The sequence below is a fragment of the Diceros bicornis genome, chromosome 13, assembly GCF_020826845.1.
Source record: "Diceros bicornis minor isolate mBicDic1 chromosome 13, mDicBic1.mat.cur, whole genome shotgun sequence".
Taxonomy (NCBI): Eukaryota; Metazoa; Chordata; class Mammalia; order Perissodactyla; family Rhinocerotidae; genus Diceros; species Diceros bicornis.
The window spans coordinates 49,169,868-49,185,292 of NC_080752.1; the positions used below are offsets into that span (position 1 = coordinate 49,169,868).

Sequence of the window (15,425 nt, forward strand, 5' to 3'; positions counted from 1 at the left end):
ATAAATAGAGACCTAACTTGGTACCAGGCACCTTTCTAGGCACCAGGGATACAGCAGTAAGCGAAAGGAAGCACCGTCCATGTGTGTGCAACCCCGTGCCCGTTAAGTGTGGCCCGTGTGTGCGTGCAGGACTGCTGTGCTTGCTATGGACCTGCGGGGTGTGTGGCTCCTGGACGCCCCGTCCGCTGACTTCTGTGACCTGCTGATAAAGGGCGGCCTAGAAGTTAATTAGGCCTAGAGGCTGAGTCTGTGTTCCCGTGAGAAACCCTCCCGGGCGCTCCCTGCCCGCCCTCCCTCCTCTCAGACAGTCACTGCCTGGCCCAGGTTTTGCCTTTTTAACCGAAAGACAACATCCATCCACGTGAGATTTCCTCCGGTGAGTATGTGCGTCTCCCGCTCCCTTCTCTGCCTTCACTACATCCCAGAGAGAAAAGGCACAGGAATAAGGAGAGGGGGAGGAGATCGCTTCTTGTGAGCACCCACCATGTGCCGGGCGTGTGCGGGCAGGTCACATAGGTCAGAGGCAGTCGTAGAAAGGGCTTTTTTTTGTGCCAGTCTCCGTTCTAGCACTGTCCTCTGCGGGCCGGGTAATCAGCGTGCCACCCCGACGAGTGAGGCAGTGTTACTGTCTCACGGTACAGGTAAGAAACTGAGGCACTGCACAGCGAGGAAGGACAGAATGGGAATCAGGCCACGCAGCCTGTGCTCAGTCACTGTGCTGCATGGCGTCAGTGTCTCCTCAGGATGCCCTCATGGGCATGCAGTGTCTCACTGTACACGGGAGAAATAGATCTGACAGTAGCAGAGGTGAGACCCAAAGCCAGGGGAATGGGACTCCAGGTGGGGATGGGGTAGGAGACCCAGATGCAAGGGTGGGGCTCCAGATGCAGGGGTGTGGGGCTCCAGATGCAGGGGTGAGGGCTCCAGATGCAGGGGTGAGGGCTCCAGATGCAGGGGTGAGGGGCCCAGATGCAGGGGTGAGGGGCCCAGATGCCGGGGTGTGGGGCCCAGATGCAGGGGTGTGGGGCCCAGATGCAGGGGTGAGGGGCCCAGATGCCGGGGTGTGGGGCCCGGATGCAGGGGTGTGGGGCCCAGATGCAGGGGTGAGGGCTCCAGATGCAGGGGTGAGGGGCCCAGATGCAGGGGTGTGGGGCCCAGATGCAGGGGTGAGGGGCCCAGATGCCGGGGTGTGGGGCCCGGATGCAGGGGTGAGGGGCCCAGATGCTAGGGTGTGGGGCCCAGAGGCAGAGGTGTGGGGCCCAGATGCAGGGGTGTGGGGCCCAGACGCAGGGGTGGGGGGCCCGGATGCAGGGGTGTGGGGGTCCAGATGCAAGGGTGTGGGGCCCGGATGGAGAGGTGTGGGGCCCGGATATATGGGTGTGGGGCCGAGATACAGAGGTCCCCTGCCTTAAGGCAGTTCCCTGAAATGCCTCCCTCAACAGACAGGGAGGCAGCTGCTCTGGACAGGACTGTCCCAGTCCCAGCCCCTTCACCCTCAAGGCCATTCTTACATCAGTGTGACTCTGGGCCCCCATTGTGTGCCTGCCCCAGGTGGGGAGACCCTGCTCAGCCTCCTCTGATCTGCTCTTTGTCTAGCCCAGCACCAAACACCATACCTGGCACACAGCAGTGCCTAGCCATGATTCATGAATTTAAAACAAGGGCCGTGGAAAGGCCCGTGTGTGCAGTGTTGGGGGTAGGGAGCAGCCCCTTGGGGGGTGGGGGGAGTCGTCCATGCAGGGGTTGAGGAGGCTCCGTTTGTGTGTGTGTTTGGGGCAGGGGTGGGGCTGTGTATGCAGCAGAGAGGATGGCTCACCGTGCAACCCCTCATGCACTCAGTATCGGGTGCAAAGACTGAACTAGCTTCTGGCAGCAATAGGATGGCGGGGAATGGGGATGCTGGGCCCAGAAACCTGTTCCATGACCTCTTTGCAGTCATGAGAGGCTGTGTAGCTGCTACTAGACTTATCAGCTGGTCAAGGCCAAGTTGGTGAGTTCCTGGGGTTCAGGGGCTGGTCCACTTTATGTCCTGCTCATAACAAGTCTCTAAAAATGTCTATTGGTGTGGACTGGATTGATTTGTTCATTCAACAAACGGGGTCCTACCTGGAACAAGCTCAGTTAAGATCAACTATTCCAGCACAGTCTGACGATGATGTGGAAGCTTGGGGCCGCGGAAGCCCAGAGATAGGACCCTAAGCCACCTGGAGCAGCGCAGTCACGGAAGGCTTCTTGGAGGAGTAGACAGGTGAAAGGTGAGGGAAGAGCATCCAGGCGGGGGCAACTGATGGGGCAAAAGCATTTGGGCTGGAGACAGAGTTTGAAAGTCATGGTGTTTCCAAATGCTTCCAACTAAAGCCGTGAGAACACAAGGCCATTGAGGAGCAAGCTGAGAGAGGGGAGAATCTGGCGAGCAGCTCGCCGAGGTCCAGGAAGTAGCAGTGGGGAATTTCCCGAGAGGGATGAGCAGGACAGGCTACAGCTCTTCCCACACAAGCCCAGGGATGGGAAGACAAGCAGGGGTCAGAGTGGACCTGTGGTTCTCCCCCAAGAGGATGCCAGGATTCTGGGCTCAGCATCCTAAGAGGAGTGAACCCATAAGTTTCCTGGGCCTCATCAGAGGCAGTCTGGGGAGGCTGGGGCCCAGCCAATGGTAGTGCCGGGCACAGCTCCTCCTCCTCCTAGGCCGGTGGCACACCCAGGCTGCCTACCGACTCTGCCGGCTCTGTCCCAGGAAGAGGCTTCCCCAGACACCCTCCCTGGTTCTGGTATGAGTTTGGGCTGCCTGCTGAGTCTAACTGCTGGCTGCCAGGAGCTGGTACCTGGAGAGCCCTGAGAAGTAGCCACTCAGGTAAGGTCATCTGTGTTCAGAGGTGCCCTGCCCCTCCGCACACCTGGCAGAGGAAGCCTTCCCTGGTGGAGAGTCAGGAGAGGTGGCCTGGACACATCCACCACCCTGGGTCCTGATGGTGGAGGAATAGAGGGCTCCTCCCTTCTCTGCTCTGAGCTCTTCCCGCTCTCCCCAGCCAAGCAGAGGTGGGAGCCAGGGACTGAGTGGGAGAGGGGCTAACAGGGGGCCCGGGAGTTGAGCAGGCAGAGCTGCTCTGCCTGGGCCTGCAAAGCCCCACCCCGCCCCACCCCGAGTGGGCCGGACGGAGATGCCCTGGGGACTAAGAGCTGGAGCCTCCCCGGGTGTTCCCTGAGAAGCTGCCAGGAGTTCCACCCACCTTAGGCAGGACTGAGCAAAGACAAGCTGATGATTCAGAGCAAGAGCCCCATGTCCAAGTGGCAGGTGGCATAGACGGAGGTAAGGAGCAGAGACACCCCCGGCATCCCTCAACCAGGATCCGCCAGGTGCAGGAGGGAGTGGGCACAGACCAGACAGGCAGGCAGCTTCCCCCAACTTAAGGAAAGGGGTCCAGGCCCAGAGTGTGGGCTCTGGAACCAGCCTGCTGGGTTCAAATCCCAGCTTTGCCGCTCACTAGCTGTGTAACTGTGAGCAAATTAATTAACCGCTCTGTGCTCCACTTGCCTCATCTCCAAGTTGGGAATAAAAAATATCATACCTCAGGGGCAGCCCAGTGGCATAGTGGTTAAGTTTGTGTGCTCCACTTTGGCAGCCCAGGGCTTGCAGGTTTGAATTCTGGGCGCAGACTAATGTACCACTCATCAAGCCATGCTGTGGCGATGACCCACATACAAAGTGGAGGAAGATGGGCACAGATGTTAGTCCAGGGCCAATCTTCCTTAGTAAAAAGAGGAGGAGTGGCAAGAGATATTAGATCAGGGCCAGTCTTCCTCACCAAAAAAAAAAAAAAATCATACCCATCATACAGTTGCCGTATTGTTTCCTGCCAAGTGCTCAGAACAGTTCCTGGCGCTGCATAAACACACAACAAACATTGGCTCTTATCACAGCCCTGCTCATCTGCAGCAGATCACACAGGGGGGTCAGGACAGCATGGTGACTTGAACGTAGACCAGAACTTGGAAGAGCATCAGGAACCCCTTACAGCAAGAGGCTGTGCAGACAGGCATCCTGGCATCCCGGGGGACCCAGCAGGGTCAGACCATGGTGCATGGGTCTCAGTGGACCCCTTGAAACAGGCAGAGGGATTCTGAGTGAGGACATGGGCATCCCTCACTCTGAACAGCAGTGACATTCCTTAAATGGAGGTAAACCTGATTCCTGTGTGTTCATCACCCCAAACTCACCAGCGGAACTGACCAGAGCAGCATTTCCCATTTTGGTGTCTTGACAGATGATAAAAAAGCATTCTGTGGTCAAAGGAGTTTGGGCAATGCTACATATTCTGTCCACCTTTTAGGGATTCATCACGTGAATTTATTAACATGGTCAAGTAAACGAACCTCTTTAACTTTACTGAATGCAGTGTTTGCCTACCTTTCTTGAACACAGAATCCTTTTCTCTCACTACTTCCATTGCCACCCTATTGAACAGGGTTCCATGGAATACCAGTTTGGGAAACACTGGAATACCAGGCTACTCTAGGAAGCCTATTGTATAAAGAGAACCATCGCTCTCTACCTTATCTTTCAGCTGGATTCCATTGGCCTTGCTTCAAGTGAGTCGCCCCTTAGCAGGACACTGCCTGGATATTTATAGAATATTAGACGAGATGGGAGTTGGGGGACAAGGTTCCAGCCTCCTCTGCAGCCCCATCCCCCAAGTCAAGGAAAGAGCAAGGGATGGGTCCCCTTGGGAGGGGGCTGTCTAAGGGGAGAAAGCAGTGCTCAGAAAGAAAAGAAGTCACCTCAAGGCTCAGTCCCCTGAAGAGGAGGGCCAGGATTGGAACAGAGGGAGAAGGCAGGATGCCCTACCTCCTTAAGCCTTCACTCTTGAGGACTGCAAGACCAGAGCCGCAGATCCTGGGAGGAACAGGTGGCTCCCTGGACCCGCCTTCACCCACTTTTATGGGTAAGATTTGGGTCTGGACTTAATTACCTCTGCTCAGATCCCGGCTCTGCACCTAATAGTTGTGTAACCTTGTGTAACCCCGCTAAACCTCAGTTTTCTTCATCTGTAAAAAGGGGGCAATAATAGAACCTAGTTCCTCTGTGGTTGTGAGGATTAAATATGATGATCTATTTCTATAAAGTGTTCAGAGTGAGTACTCTATAAATGTGGGAAATTATTATTATCGTTTCCCTGCAGTAGCAGCCGACATCTGGGTCCGCCATGAACTGGGGGATCTTCGAGGGGCTCTTGAGCGGGGTCAACAAGTACTCCACAGCCTTTGGACGCATCTGGCTGTCTCTGGTCTTCATCTTCCGCGTGCTGGTGTACCTGGTGACGGCTGAGCGTGTGTGGAGTGACGATCACAAGGATTTCGACTGCAACACTCGCCAGCCGGGCTGCTCCAACGTCTGCTTCGACGAGTTCTTCCCTGTGTCCCACGTGCGCCTCTGGGCCCTGCAGCTCATCCTGGTCACGTGCCCCTCGCTGCTTGTGGTCATGCACGTGGCCTACCGGGAGGCTCGGGAAAAGAAACACCGAGAGGCAGCGGGGGAGAATGGGGGGCGCCTCTACCTGAACCCCGGGAAGAAGCAAGGTGGGCTCTGGTGGACGTATGTCTGCAGCCTGGTGTTCAAGGCCGGCGTGGATGCCGCCTTCCTCTATGTGTTCCACACATTCTACCCCAAATACAGCCTCCCTCCCGTGGTCAAGTGCCACGCGGCTCCGTGTCCCAATATAGTGGACTGCTTCATCTCCAAGCCCTCGGAGAAGAACATCTTCACACTCTTCATGGTAGTCACGGCCGCCATCTGCATCCTGCTCAACCTCGTGGAGCTGGCCTACCTGGTGAACAAGAGGTGCTGCGAGTGCCTGGCAGCGAGGAAAGCCCGGGCCACGGGTGTGGGCCGTCGTGGGGACTGTGCCACCTCTTCCTGCAAACAGGACGACCTCCTCTCGGGCGACCTCATCTTTCTGGGCTCAGATGCTCACCCTCCTCTTTTACCAAATCGCCCTCAAGACCACGTGAAGAAAACCATGCTGTGAGGGGCCGCCTGTTCAGGCCTGGGTTGGAAGTTCCCAGCGTCTCTTAGGTGCAGCCTTGGGGGTGGGGGAGCAGAGCCGCGAGTAGGGGAAGGCAAGAGGGAGAGTCAGAGGCCCAGGATCAAATCCCTGTTCCACAGCCCCTGCCATCCGCCCCAGCTGTGTGGCCTTGGCGAGTCCCCTCTGCTCTGCACCTCAGTTTCCTTTTCTGTAAAATGGAGAGAATGAGCCCCCCTCACAGAGTTGTTGCTGTGGCGTGGGGGTCATTGATAAAAGAACGGATGCGCATGTGCCTTCAGTGTGAGGGGCCCATGTCAGGGATTAATAAAAGTCAACTCATCCACTGATTCAAGGTGCCCTTTGGTCCTTCAGCCTTTGTGACCCTTATCTGGTCATTGGGTCAACCTCTCTGCCCCTGCAAAGGGCTGCACTTGATCCAGCCAGGTGACAGGCCATCATCTCTCCCAGGAAAGGGTCCCCAGCACTCCTGGGGGTCATGCTTGCTCATGCTCAAGTCTAACCTTTACTCCCAGTTATTTTGTCTGCAAGGAGAATGGAGGTCGGTACGAGGGAGCTGCGTGTTGCAGTGGAAAGTTCACGGACTTTTGAGTCAGATACTTACACTTGAACCCAAGTTCCACCAGGACTCTGGGAAAGTGACTTCAGCTCCTTTCCAAAATGGGTTAGTAATACCATGACTGTGGGGTTGTTGTGAGGCCTGGATGAGCTCATGGCTGTGGACGGGATTAGCCGTCTGTAAAAGGCCACATAAATGTTAATCATTGGTATTAGGGAGTGCTTGATAAATGCTTGTGGGAAATGAGGCAGAGGAGCCCTTCCCTGGCTGTACATTAACGTTCACTGTCCCAGCCTCTGGGATGCAGGTGCAAGGCCCCTCTGCAGCCCCTCACCGTGTCACACTCCAACTTCCCTGAAGGCTGTCCCCAGAGGCCCACGCCCATAGAGGATGGGCAGTGAGGCTGTGCCAGGCCCCAAGCCAACTGGGGCATTTCATGTTGCCAATCTGCATTCCTTGTCTCCACCAGGCTAGCTGGTACCCTTGTCTAGAAGAACCACAGTCGGCCCCTCCCTGCCCCTACATGACTCACCAACAGCCCAAGCTCTAGTCCCCAGAAATGTCCCCACCAGGGTGGGATGCAATCCTGGGCTGAATCAAAGGTGCCCCTTACCATAGATGTCAGCTGCTGACAACCTCAGAACCAGGCTTCCAGAAAAGAGAGGCCTGGGGATGGGGAGTAAGGGGGAATAAGGCAACGGGAAGGTGATGGGGCAATGCCACTGTTGCTGACCTGGGCCCGGGCATGAGGATACCAGGCTCCTGCCCCCCCTCACTGCAGTGTCACCTACATACCTGCCAGCCCGCGGAGCCAGACCCAGCCATGCCCGGCAAGGCTGGAGAGAAGGCGCGGGCCAGGAGAGCGCCGCAGGTATTGACTCTGAATATGTGCCCGGAAAAGTCTGCCTGCCCGCCTGCCCACCCGCTCACTCTTGCTTGGCTCATTGGCTCAGAAAGCCCCACCCAGCAGGGGAGTGAGAAACAAAAGCTGCCTCCGGGAGGCCCTCAGGCAGACAGACAAGCCCAGGGACAGGAGAGTGGCTACTAGACCCAAGAAAAGTGAGGACCAAGTTGGGGGAGACTGGGAGGGGAAGCAGGGACCAGATGAGCTGAGGATCCCCAGGAAAGCTCAGGCTGTGGGCCTGGCTCCAGGGAGGAGCAGAGGGGACAGAGGATGCCTGGAGAAACCCCAGGGAAGCCCCAAGGAGGGGAAGGAATGTCCTGCCAGGCCGAAGGGAGGACAGATGACCAGAGAAGAGACAGGAAGAAGAGGGATCAAGAAGAAGTGGGGTTTCCATTTGGTTTAGGAGAGTCTTGGGGAAACAGATGAACGAGATGTAGAGGCTGCCCTCCAGAAGCTGACAGTCTGGCATGGAAGACAGGAAACAGACCATTTCAGTACTGGCGATCCATTCTGCCACCAAAGATGAGGAGGCTGCTCAGAAAATGTCCCCAGGGCACGAGGTGAGAGGAGAGGGGCTGAGTAGGAGGTGGAATGTGATGGCGCTCCAGATGAGGGGGTGTGGAGGATGGAGCACACAGGAGAGGGGCCTCTATGGAAATTATGGGAGACTTGGCTAGCAAACAGCTGCTGAGCAGACAGAGAAGGGAGGTGTCCCTGAGAAAGAAAGTAAGTGGTGAGGGGAGGACCCCGCCAGAATCCTGCCTCTGTCCCTTCCCCAGTCCCTCCCTAAAGCTGGAATGGCTGGAATTCCAGAGGAACCCACTGTGGTCAGGACACTCAGCCCTGGGGCCCAGTGGGGGATGGCGGGATGATGCCAAGTCACCATGGTTTCAAAGAGCAGGTTTAGTTGGGAGGGAATGTCAGGGCTGGGGACATCCTGGGGCCAGAGAGGAGAAATGAGAATGGAGATTGCTCAGGGGTCTGCCCAAGAAGCTGATGTGAATGCACCCAGCACAGGGCTTGGCTTGTGTTGGTGTTCAGTAAAAGTTGGAGGAAGTTGGAGGATAAAGATACACATCCCTCCCCTCCTGCCTCGGTCCAGCCCTGGCAGCTGATGGGAGAGTGGACCATCCAATCCACGCCTTCTTACTATCTCTTTAAAATTCACGTGCCCCACAAGGTTGAAACTTGGGGTCAATGAGGTTGGCTGGCACATCCACGCAGGACGATAATCCTCCACACTTATCTATTACTTTATAGAATAAAATATTCCCTGATCTTGGAACTGGAAGATGGAAGTTCAAGACCAGCTCTGCCACTTCCAGCTGTGGGGCCGTGGGCGGCTGCCTCTCTGGGCCTTAGCTTGCTCCCCTGTGAAGTGGGGGTAATGGCAGTCTTTACCCCACCGAGTCATTGAGAATGAGGACATGATGACACAGTGGTTGTGAAATGGTTTTGCCAATCGCTCTTTTAATAAAGGGCACCCATTTCCAGGTTCTCCCAGGCCCCATGGCCCCCAGGCCCTGAGTGGATGCGCACTGGTGTGGACCGGCCACGTGAGGAAGCAGGGACACCATCAGCATGAACTGGGCGTTCCTGCTGGGCCTCCTGAGCGGGGTCAACAAGTACTCCACGGCGCTGGGCCGCATCTGGCTGTCCGTGGTGCTCATCTTCCGCGTGCTGGCGTACATGGTGGCGGCCGAGAAGGTGTGGGACGATGAACAGAAGGACTTCCTCTGCAACACCAAGCAGCCGGGCTGCCCCAACGTCTGCTACGATGAGTTCTTCCCCGTGTCCCACGTGCGCCTCTGGGCCCTGCAGCTCATCCTCGTCACGTGCCCCTCGCTGCTCGTGGTCATGCACGTGGCCTACCCCCAGGAGCGCGAGTGGAAGCACTGCCTAAAACACGGGCCCAACGCCCCATCCCTGTATGACAACCCAAGCAAGAAGAGGGGCGGGCTCTGGTGGACGTCCTTGCTGAGTCTCATCTTCAAGGCCGCCGTGGACTCGGGCTTCCTCTACATCTTCCACCGCCTCTGCCAGGATTACGACATACCCCGTGTGGTGGCCTGCTCTGAGTCGCCTTGCCCCCACACTGTGGACTGCTACATCTCGCGACCCACAGAGAAGAAGGTCTTCACCTACTTCATGGTGGCCACAGCTGTGATCTGCATCCTGCTCAACCTCAGTGAAGTCACCTACCTGGTGGGCAAGAGGTGCCTGCAGACCCTGGGCCCCAGGCACCAGAAGTCTCGGTGCCAGGGTCACCTACCCGATACGTGCCCACCATATGCCCTCTCCCAGGGAGAGCACCCCCAGGACAGGAACTCCGTCCTAATGAAGGCCGGCTCGGCCACGGTGGATGCAGGTGTGTATCCATAACCTGCGAAGATGACGGCTGGGACCGCCAGATCCCTCACCTGCTCCCTAAGGCCACAGCAGGGCAGTGGCATCTTTGGGGCTCAGAAAGTCCACCCAGGGACCAGTGTGGGGGCAGTTCGTTTCTGAGTTCTGAGCCTCGGGGCAGGGAATATGATGGCTGGCGGGGATTTTATATACGGCGATAGGGTATGTCAAAATCCTTAATAAATACGATTTTCCCAGAACTTTGAAGACCACGTGGGGAGTGGTGGGTAAGCCAGCAGTGGGGTTCACGACGGACCTCAGAGAGGAGGCCAAGGCCACTCGGGGGGCACCTGAGCGCCAGAAGTTCAGAGCCAGGTTCACCCGTCACACACACACACCCCACACACTCACACACAGAGTGTGCTCCCAGGACGTGATGGGGAATGCCCAGAGGCTGCTCCAGAGGTCTCTGGACCTGCAACCAGCTGGCCCAAAGGAGGGACCCCAGGAGACCCTGTGCCCAGCATGAGTCCGTTCTCAGTGAGTGTCCCTCTGATGAATGCCTGTGGCTCAAGAGGCCTCTGCCTCCCCCATTCCGGCCTCCCTAACCCTGCCCAGCACAGGTCCCGAGGAGGTGAGGCCCCTCTGAGGGTGGGAGGGGAAGGCTTGGTGGGGGTGGAATGATGCTGAGGTAGGTCCAGGATGAGAGGTCTGCCAGGGTGTCTAGGAAGCAGATCCCCATGGGCCAGGGACTCATTGAAAGTGTCCAAGCTAAAGGGTCACTCATGGATCCTCAAGTCTGAGGAATTTCCCTTCTCTTTACTGGATACACATTCCGTCATCCTCCCCCATCCCCACCACTCAGACCTTGGCAACACCCAACACCACACCTCCAGCCTGGACCTGCCTCTGAGTCCCAGAGCCCCCACCAACTGCCCTCGGGACAACCCTCAAGGAGGCCCCCAGGCACCTACCGCTCAGCCACTCCCAAACTGACCTTGTTGTCTTTCCCTAAACGTGCCCCCCTTGCAGATCACGTCCCCCGTGAATGGCACTGTCATCCGCCCAGTTGTCCAAGCCGCGAGCTGGCCTGACATCCTCATCCTTCCCCATCTCCCAGCGCCTCACCCCCCTTCCCAGTGCAGCACCAAATCCCACTAATTCCATCCCTAAATGCCTCCTGAATCTGCCCCTCATCCCTGCCCTACTCCCATCTGCCCTCCACTACAGGGACAAAGTGGTTTTTCTGTATATGAATCTTGACCATGTCATTCCTCTTGCTTTAAAAATTCTTCCACTGCCGCCACCACCCCCACCCCTGCCTTCAACCTGGCCCCTGCTGACCTCCCCAACCTCACCCCCTGCTTCTCCCTCCTTGTACTCACCGACAATCCCAAATGACTCGTGGCTCCCCCACCAGACACACCATGCTGTGTCATGCCTTGTGCCTACATACATCCTGTCCTTCTGCCTGGAATGCCCTTCCTCCCTCCTCTAGGACCCTTCCTTGAACCCCAAGGACAGCCTCAACCGCCTTCTCCATGCGCCAGCCTAGCCCATGCTTCTGCCATCCCCCCGAATCAGAGTGGCTGAGTCTCTGGATCAGTCTGCGAGTCCATCAGGGGTAGGACGCTGAGTCATCCAGGACTCGGGGCTTCAATAAATGCTTGCTAAGTGAGTAAATGGGCCGTGAGCCGCTTGGTGGAAGTGCCCGTGTCTGGTTTATCTGAATCCTCCAGCACACCTCACCCAGGAAGTTCAGCAAAGTGTTTTCTTGTTTATATGTTTAGGTGTTGTTATTGTTTTACCTAAATCCAGCCTAAAGTTCTCATTTAGGAGGAAACTTTGGCCTAGAAAGGGGAGGGGACCTCCCAAGCCCACAGAGATGGGCTGAGTCTGTGGGGGGCTGTGTCCTCTGTGGTCCACGGAGAGCCTCCATGCCCACCCCTGATTATGGGACAAGACCGGAGAGTCACCTTGTCTTAGGCCAGGGTCCCTGGAAGCAGAGCCAGTGATGGGAATTTGTGTCATGTAAAGGTGCAGCGAGGGCAGCAGGACAGGGAGGGGGCTGAGCTGAGCAGGGTTGGGTTCAGGGCAACTTAGCCTCGGCCTGGACCCTATGGAGGGAAGGGCCTTTGGACCATAAATCCCACCACAGGTTGTTCCCACTGGAGGAAAAGGCATCCTGCTTTGGAAGTCCCGTATCAGTCAGTTCACTGGCCTCAAGCCACCCTGAGGGCAGGAGGGCTGGCCAGAAGGCCACTCAGTCAAGGTCAACTCTCCGGGGGCAGCTATAAGCCATGAGGGGTCAATAGTCACAGCAGCTGGGGAATGGGTGTCCCCCAGTAAAGGGGACAGGGGCAGGGCACCAATACCATCTACCGAACTACTGACCCCAGGAAACAAGGGCGTCCCCTCCTCCAATCCAGACCAGAGCCTGTGACCACCCAATCCCATGGAACAGGGTGGCACTCTCTACCAATTCAGAACCCGATGGCCCATCACTGCTCATGTCCAAGGTAGCTCCACGTGCAGGCCAGGGGACCAGCCATAGTCAGCTCTCCCTGAGATTCCAGATTCCCCATTCCAGGAGCTGCTCCTGGGCCAGCGTATGGTGTGATAGCCTGGGACCTGACCACTCCCATGGCAGCCCTCTCCAGGGGTGCTCTTCCCCGAAGTCTCAAGTCCTGAGCCACTGAGCCAGATGGAGACCGAACACCATCTGACCAGCCCAAGGCCCCCGGAGCAGGCTGGGATAATCCTCTAGGAAAACACTTGAGTCATGGCGCTATCATATCCTCAATCCCACCCACACTCTCAAGCCCCCCACACTGCCCTCACCACCACTATCGGACCTTTTTACCTCCACCTTCTTGAAAATTCTTCACTTAGCTTAGGCTCCTGCCATCTTTTTCTTCCACCCTCTGCCTGCCCTCATTCCTGCCACCCACTTCGCCTCATTCCTTAAAAACTGGAGCACGTGACTCAGAGTCTTCTGGTATTCTCTCATGACCCAGGGCTGCAGGGACCACCTGTGCATCACTGTCCTCTTCATTCTATGCCCCCCTCATCTCTCACGACCTCCTCCTCTGCTCCATTTAGCTACCTCCTCACAGGACCACACCCTGGACTTTGTCTTCACTCATAAATGCTCCACCTCCAGAATCTTCCATTTGATTTAAGTCGACAAATACTTATTGTTCACTTCTATGTGACAAGCCCCATCCTAGGGCTGAGGATTTGTCTGGGAAGAATCGGGCATAGTCCCCGACCTCATGGAACTTACACTCTCTGAAGAGGACAGCTGCTAAACTCCTGGCATGCCGAGGAAGCGTGGATGTGGGGGAGGGGCAAGGTGGATCCAACACCCAGGCATCCGGGAAAAGGGTCCCTGAGACTTCTTAAGCGGACACCTGAAGAAAGAGGAGGATTTTGCCAAGGAAAGGGCGGAGGGAATTCCAGGAGGAGGAGACACCATATAAAAGGCCTAGAACAGAGAGTAAACCTGATGACAAGGACGGGAAGTCACCCAGGAGGGCTTGAGCCAGGCGAGGGGGCTCATGGGAGGAGTTAGGCTACAGCAGACAGAAGCTGGATCATGCTGTGCTTTCTCTGTAAAACTGTGTTAACGATTTTGGACTTTATCCTAAGGACAATGAAAATTCACTGAAGAGTCTTAGCACACTTATAAGTAACATGATCTAATGTACAGTGTCTCTGGTTACAAGGCGGAGGGGCCAAGGCAGAGCTGCCTGGTTGGCATCTGACACAATAGTCCAAGTGACAAACAACAGTGGCCCACACTAGGATGTGAGCAGTGGGGATGGAAAGAAGTAGCTGGATGGAAGAAATGTTTATGAGATAGAATCGGAAAGATTTGGTGATTTGATTGGGTGTGGGGATGAGGTGGAGAGAGGAATCAAGGTGACACCCAAGTTTCTGGCTCTGGGTGGTGGTGCCATTTACCTGGTGGAGGAGCAGGTTTGAGCAAGACACCAATCACTTCAGGCGTGTTGAGTCTGAGATACAATAAGATATCCTGGTGATTCCCTTGTGTTCACAGACCATCTCAGCCCCTGGCTTGCTGTCTTTCTCTCTACTTCTACACTTACTATCATTCTTGGTGACTTGACATCCAACACCTTCTGTGTTTCCAACTATCTTCTTCTCCACCCATCGAAGCCATCCACGTGCACGCTCACACCCCAGGCCTTGTGTGTACCGAGTGCTGCCTCATCTCCTATCTAGCCAGCTCACTCCCTCTATTTCCCACTCCAGCCACCCTTCTGCCCCATCTATTGACCCACAACTATTTCACCGTCCATCACCACCTTCCCATTATCCCTTCCCTCCTTTTCCAGTTTAGACTCCTTGGGCCACCATGTAATCACCAACTCGTAGATATCTTCCACTCCCTTGCCTTTCTGTGCTTTTATAGTTACTCACCTGGCAAGACCCTAACTCCAGTTAAATCCAACTCTCCTGTGGCACTTGTTCCAGAGCACCTGGAGAATAACGCAACTGGACTGACTGGTTTCAATTGAAACTTCAAGCAGGCACTCAGCACCTCTAAGAAATTCTACATTTTCCTAAAACCTTAACCCTATTCCCCAAGATGACTATATCATACCTTCTCCTCTTTCCCAAGCCTCCTGCCCCCATCCTCCTACCCCTCCATTTCAGCTGACAGCCAGGCATTATACTCCACTGGAAAGAAGAAGCCACAGGCAAGCACTAGCTCATCTCCCCACCACCACGTCTGCCAACCTCCTGGCATGAGTGCTGTTCACTCTGCCTCCTCCCCTGTAATGTAGATGAAGTGTCCCTGCTCCTGACACCCCCCTCCGCCGGGACACTGGACGCCATCACCTCTCACCTACTCTTCACAGCCATTGCCTCACAATTCCCTTTCTGTAAATATGCTTTCGTGTTTTCCTCTTTCTTTTTTAATTCCCTCTTGACACCTCATCCTTCTCCAGCTATTACCTTGTTTATAAAAAACAAAATCCTCTAAAAGTGTCTATACTGGCTGTCTCTACTTCCTCATCACATTAATCCATTCTAGTCAGGACTGCCCTTGTCAAGGTCACCAATGGCCAACAAGTTGCCAAAAGCAATGATCAGTTCTTCCTCTTCATCTCACTTCTTCAGCAACATTTGGCTATTGAGAGCTCCCTCCTTAGCCACTGTCTTCCCTTGGCTTCCAGGCAGCACCCTCTCCTGGCTTTCCTTCCACCTCACTAATAGGTCTTTCTTGATGTCCATCGATGCCTCTTCTTCCTCTTGCTGATCTCTAAATGCAGGATGCCCCAGGGCCCAGTTCTCTACTCTCTTTTCTCCTTTATATGCATTTTCTCCTCAGTGATCTTGTTCAGTACTTACCATCAATAAAACTATCTATAAACTGATGACTCCCACATTTATATGTTCAGACCTCTCTCACTAGTGTTAGAGTCGTGTATTCAACTTCCTATTGGTCAACCAAATAGAACTCCTAATCCCCCTAACAGAGAACAGACTTATGTTCTCTCCCAGTCTTCCCCACCATGGAAGATGCCATCCCCATCCACCCAGCTGC

At 55.5% G+C, this 15,425-nt stretch overlaps 2 protein-coding genes across 3 annotated transcripts; both read left to right on the forward strand.

The window, feature by feature from the left end:
* Positions 1 to 2,640: 2,640 nt before the first annotated feature.
* GJB5 (gap junction protein beta 5) lies at positions 2,641 to 6,360 on the forward strand. 2 transcript variants are annotated; one of them, XM_058552064.1, is made up of 2 exons: positions 2,641 to 2,851; positions 5,178 to 6,360. In XM_058552064.1, exon 2 carries the CDS (start codon positions 5,202 to 5,204, stop codon positions 6,021 to 6,023), a length of 822 nt encoding a protein of 273 aa, XP_058408047.1. In that variant the 5' UTR covers positions 2,641 to 2,851; positions 5,178 to 5,201; the 3' UTR covers positions 6,024 to 6,360. The 2 variants fall into 2 exon arrangements, with proteins under 2 accessions (XP_058408047.1, XP_058408048.1); XM_058552065.1 differs by lacking the exon at positions 2,641 to 2,851 and adding an exon at positions 4,753 to 4,940.
* Positions 6,361 to 9,082: 2,722 nt separating this feature from the next.
* Positions 9,083 to 9,916, forward strand: GJB4 (gap junction protein beta 4). The gene has a single exon (XM_058552066.1). It carries the CDS (start codon positions 9,083 to 9,085, stop codon positions 9,881 to 9,883), a length of 801 nt encoding a protein of 266 aa, XP_058408049.1. The 3' UTR covers positions 9,884 to 9,916.
* The last annotated feature ends 5,509 nt before the right edge of the window (positions 9,917 to 15,425 follow it).

Coding starts and splice junctions, on each gene's coding strand:
- GJB4 (XM_058552066.1), top strand. CDS start 9,083: ATGAACTGGGCGTTCCTGCTGGGCCTCCTGAGCGGGGTCAACAAGTAC.
- GJB5 (XM_058552064.1), top strand. CDS start 5,202: ATGAACTGGGGGATCTTCGAGGGGCTCTTGAGCGGGGTCAACAAGTAC.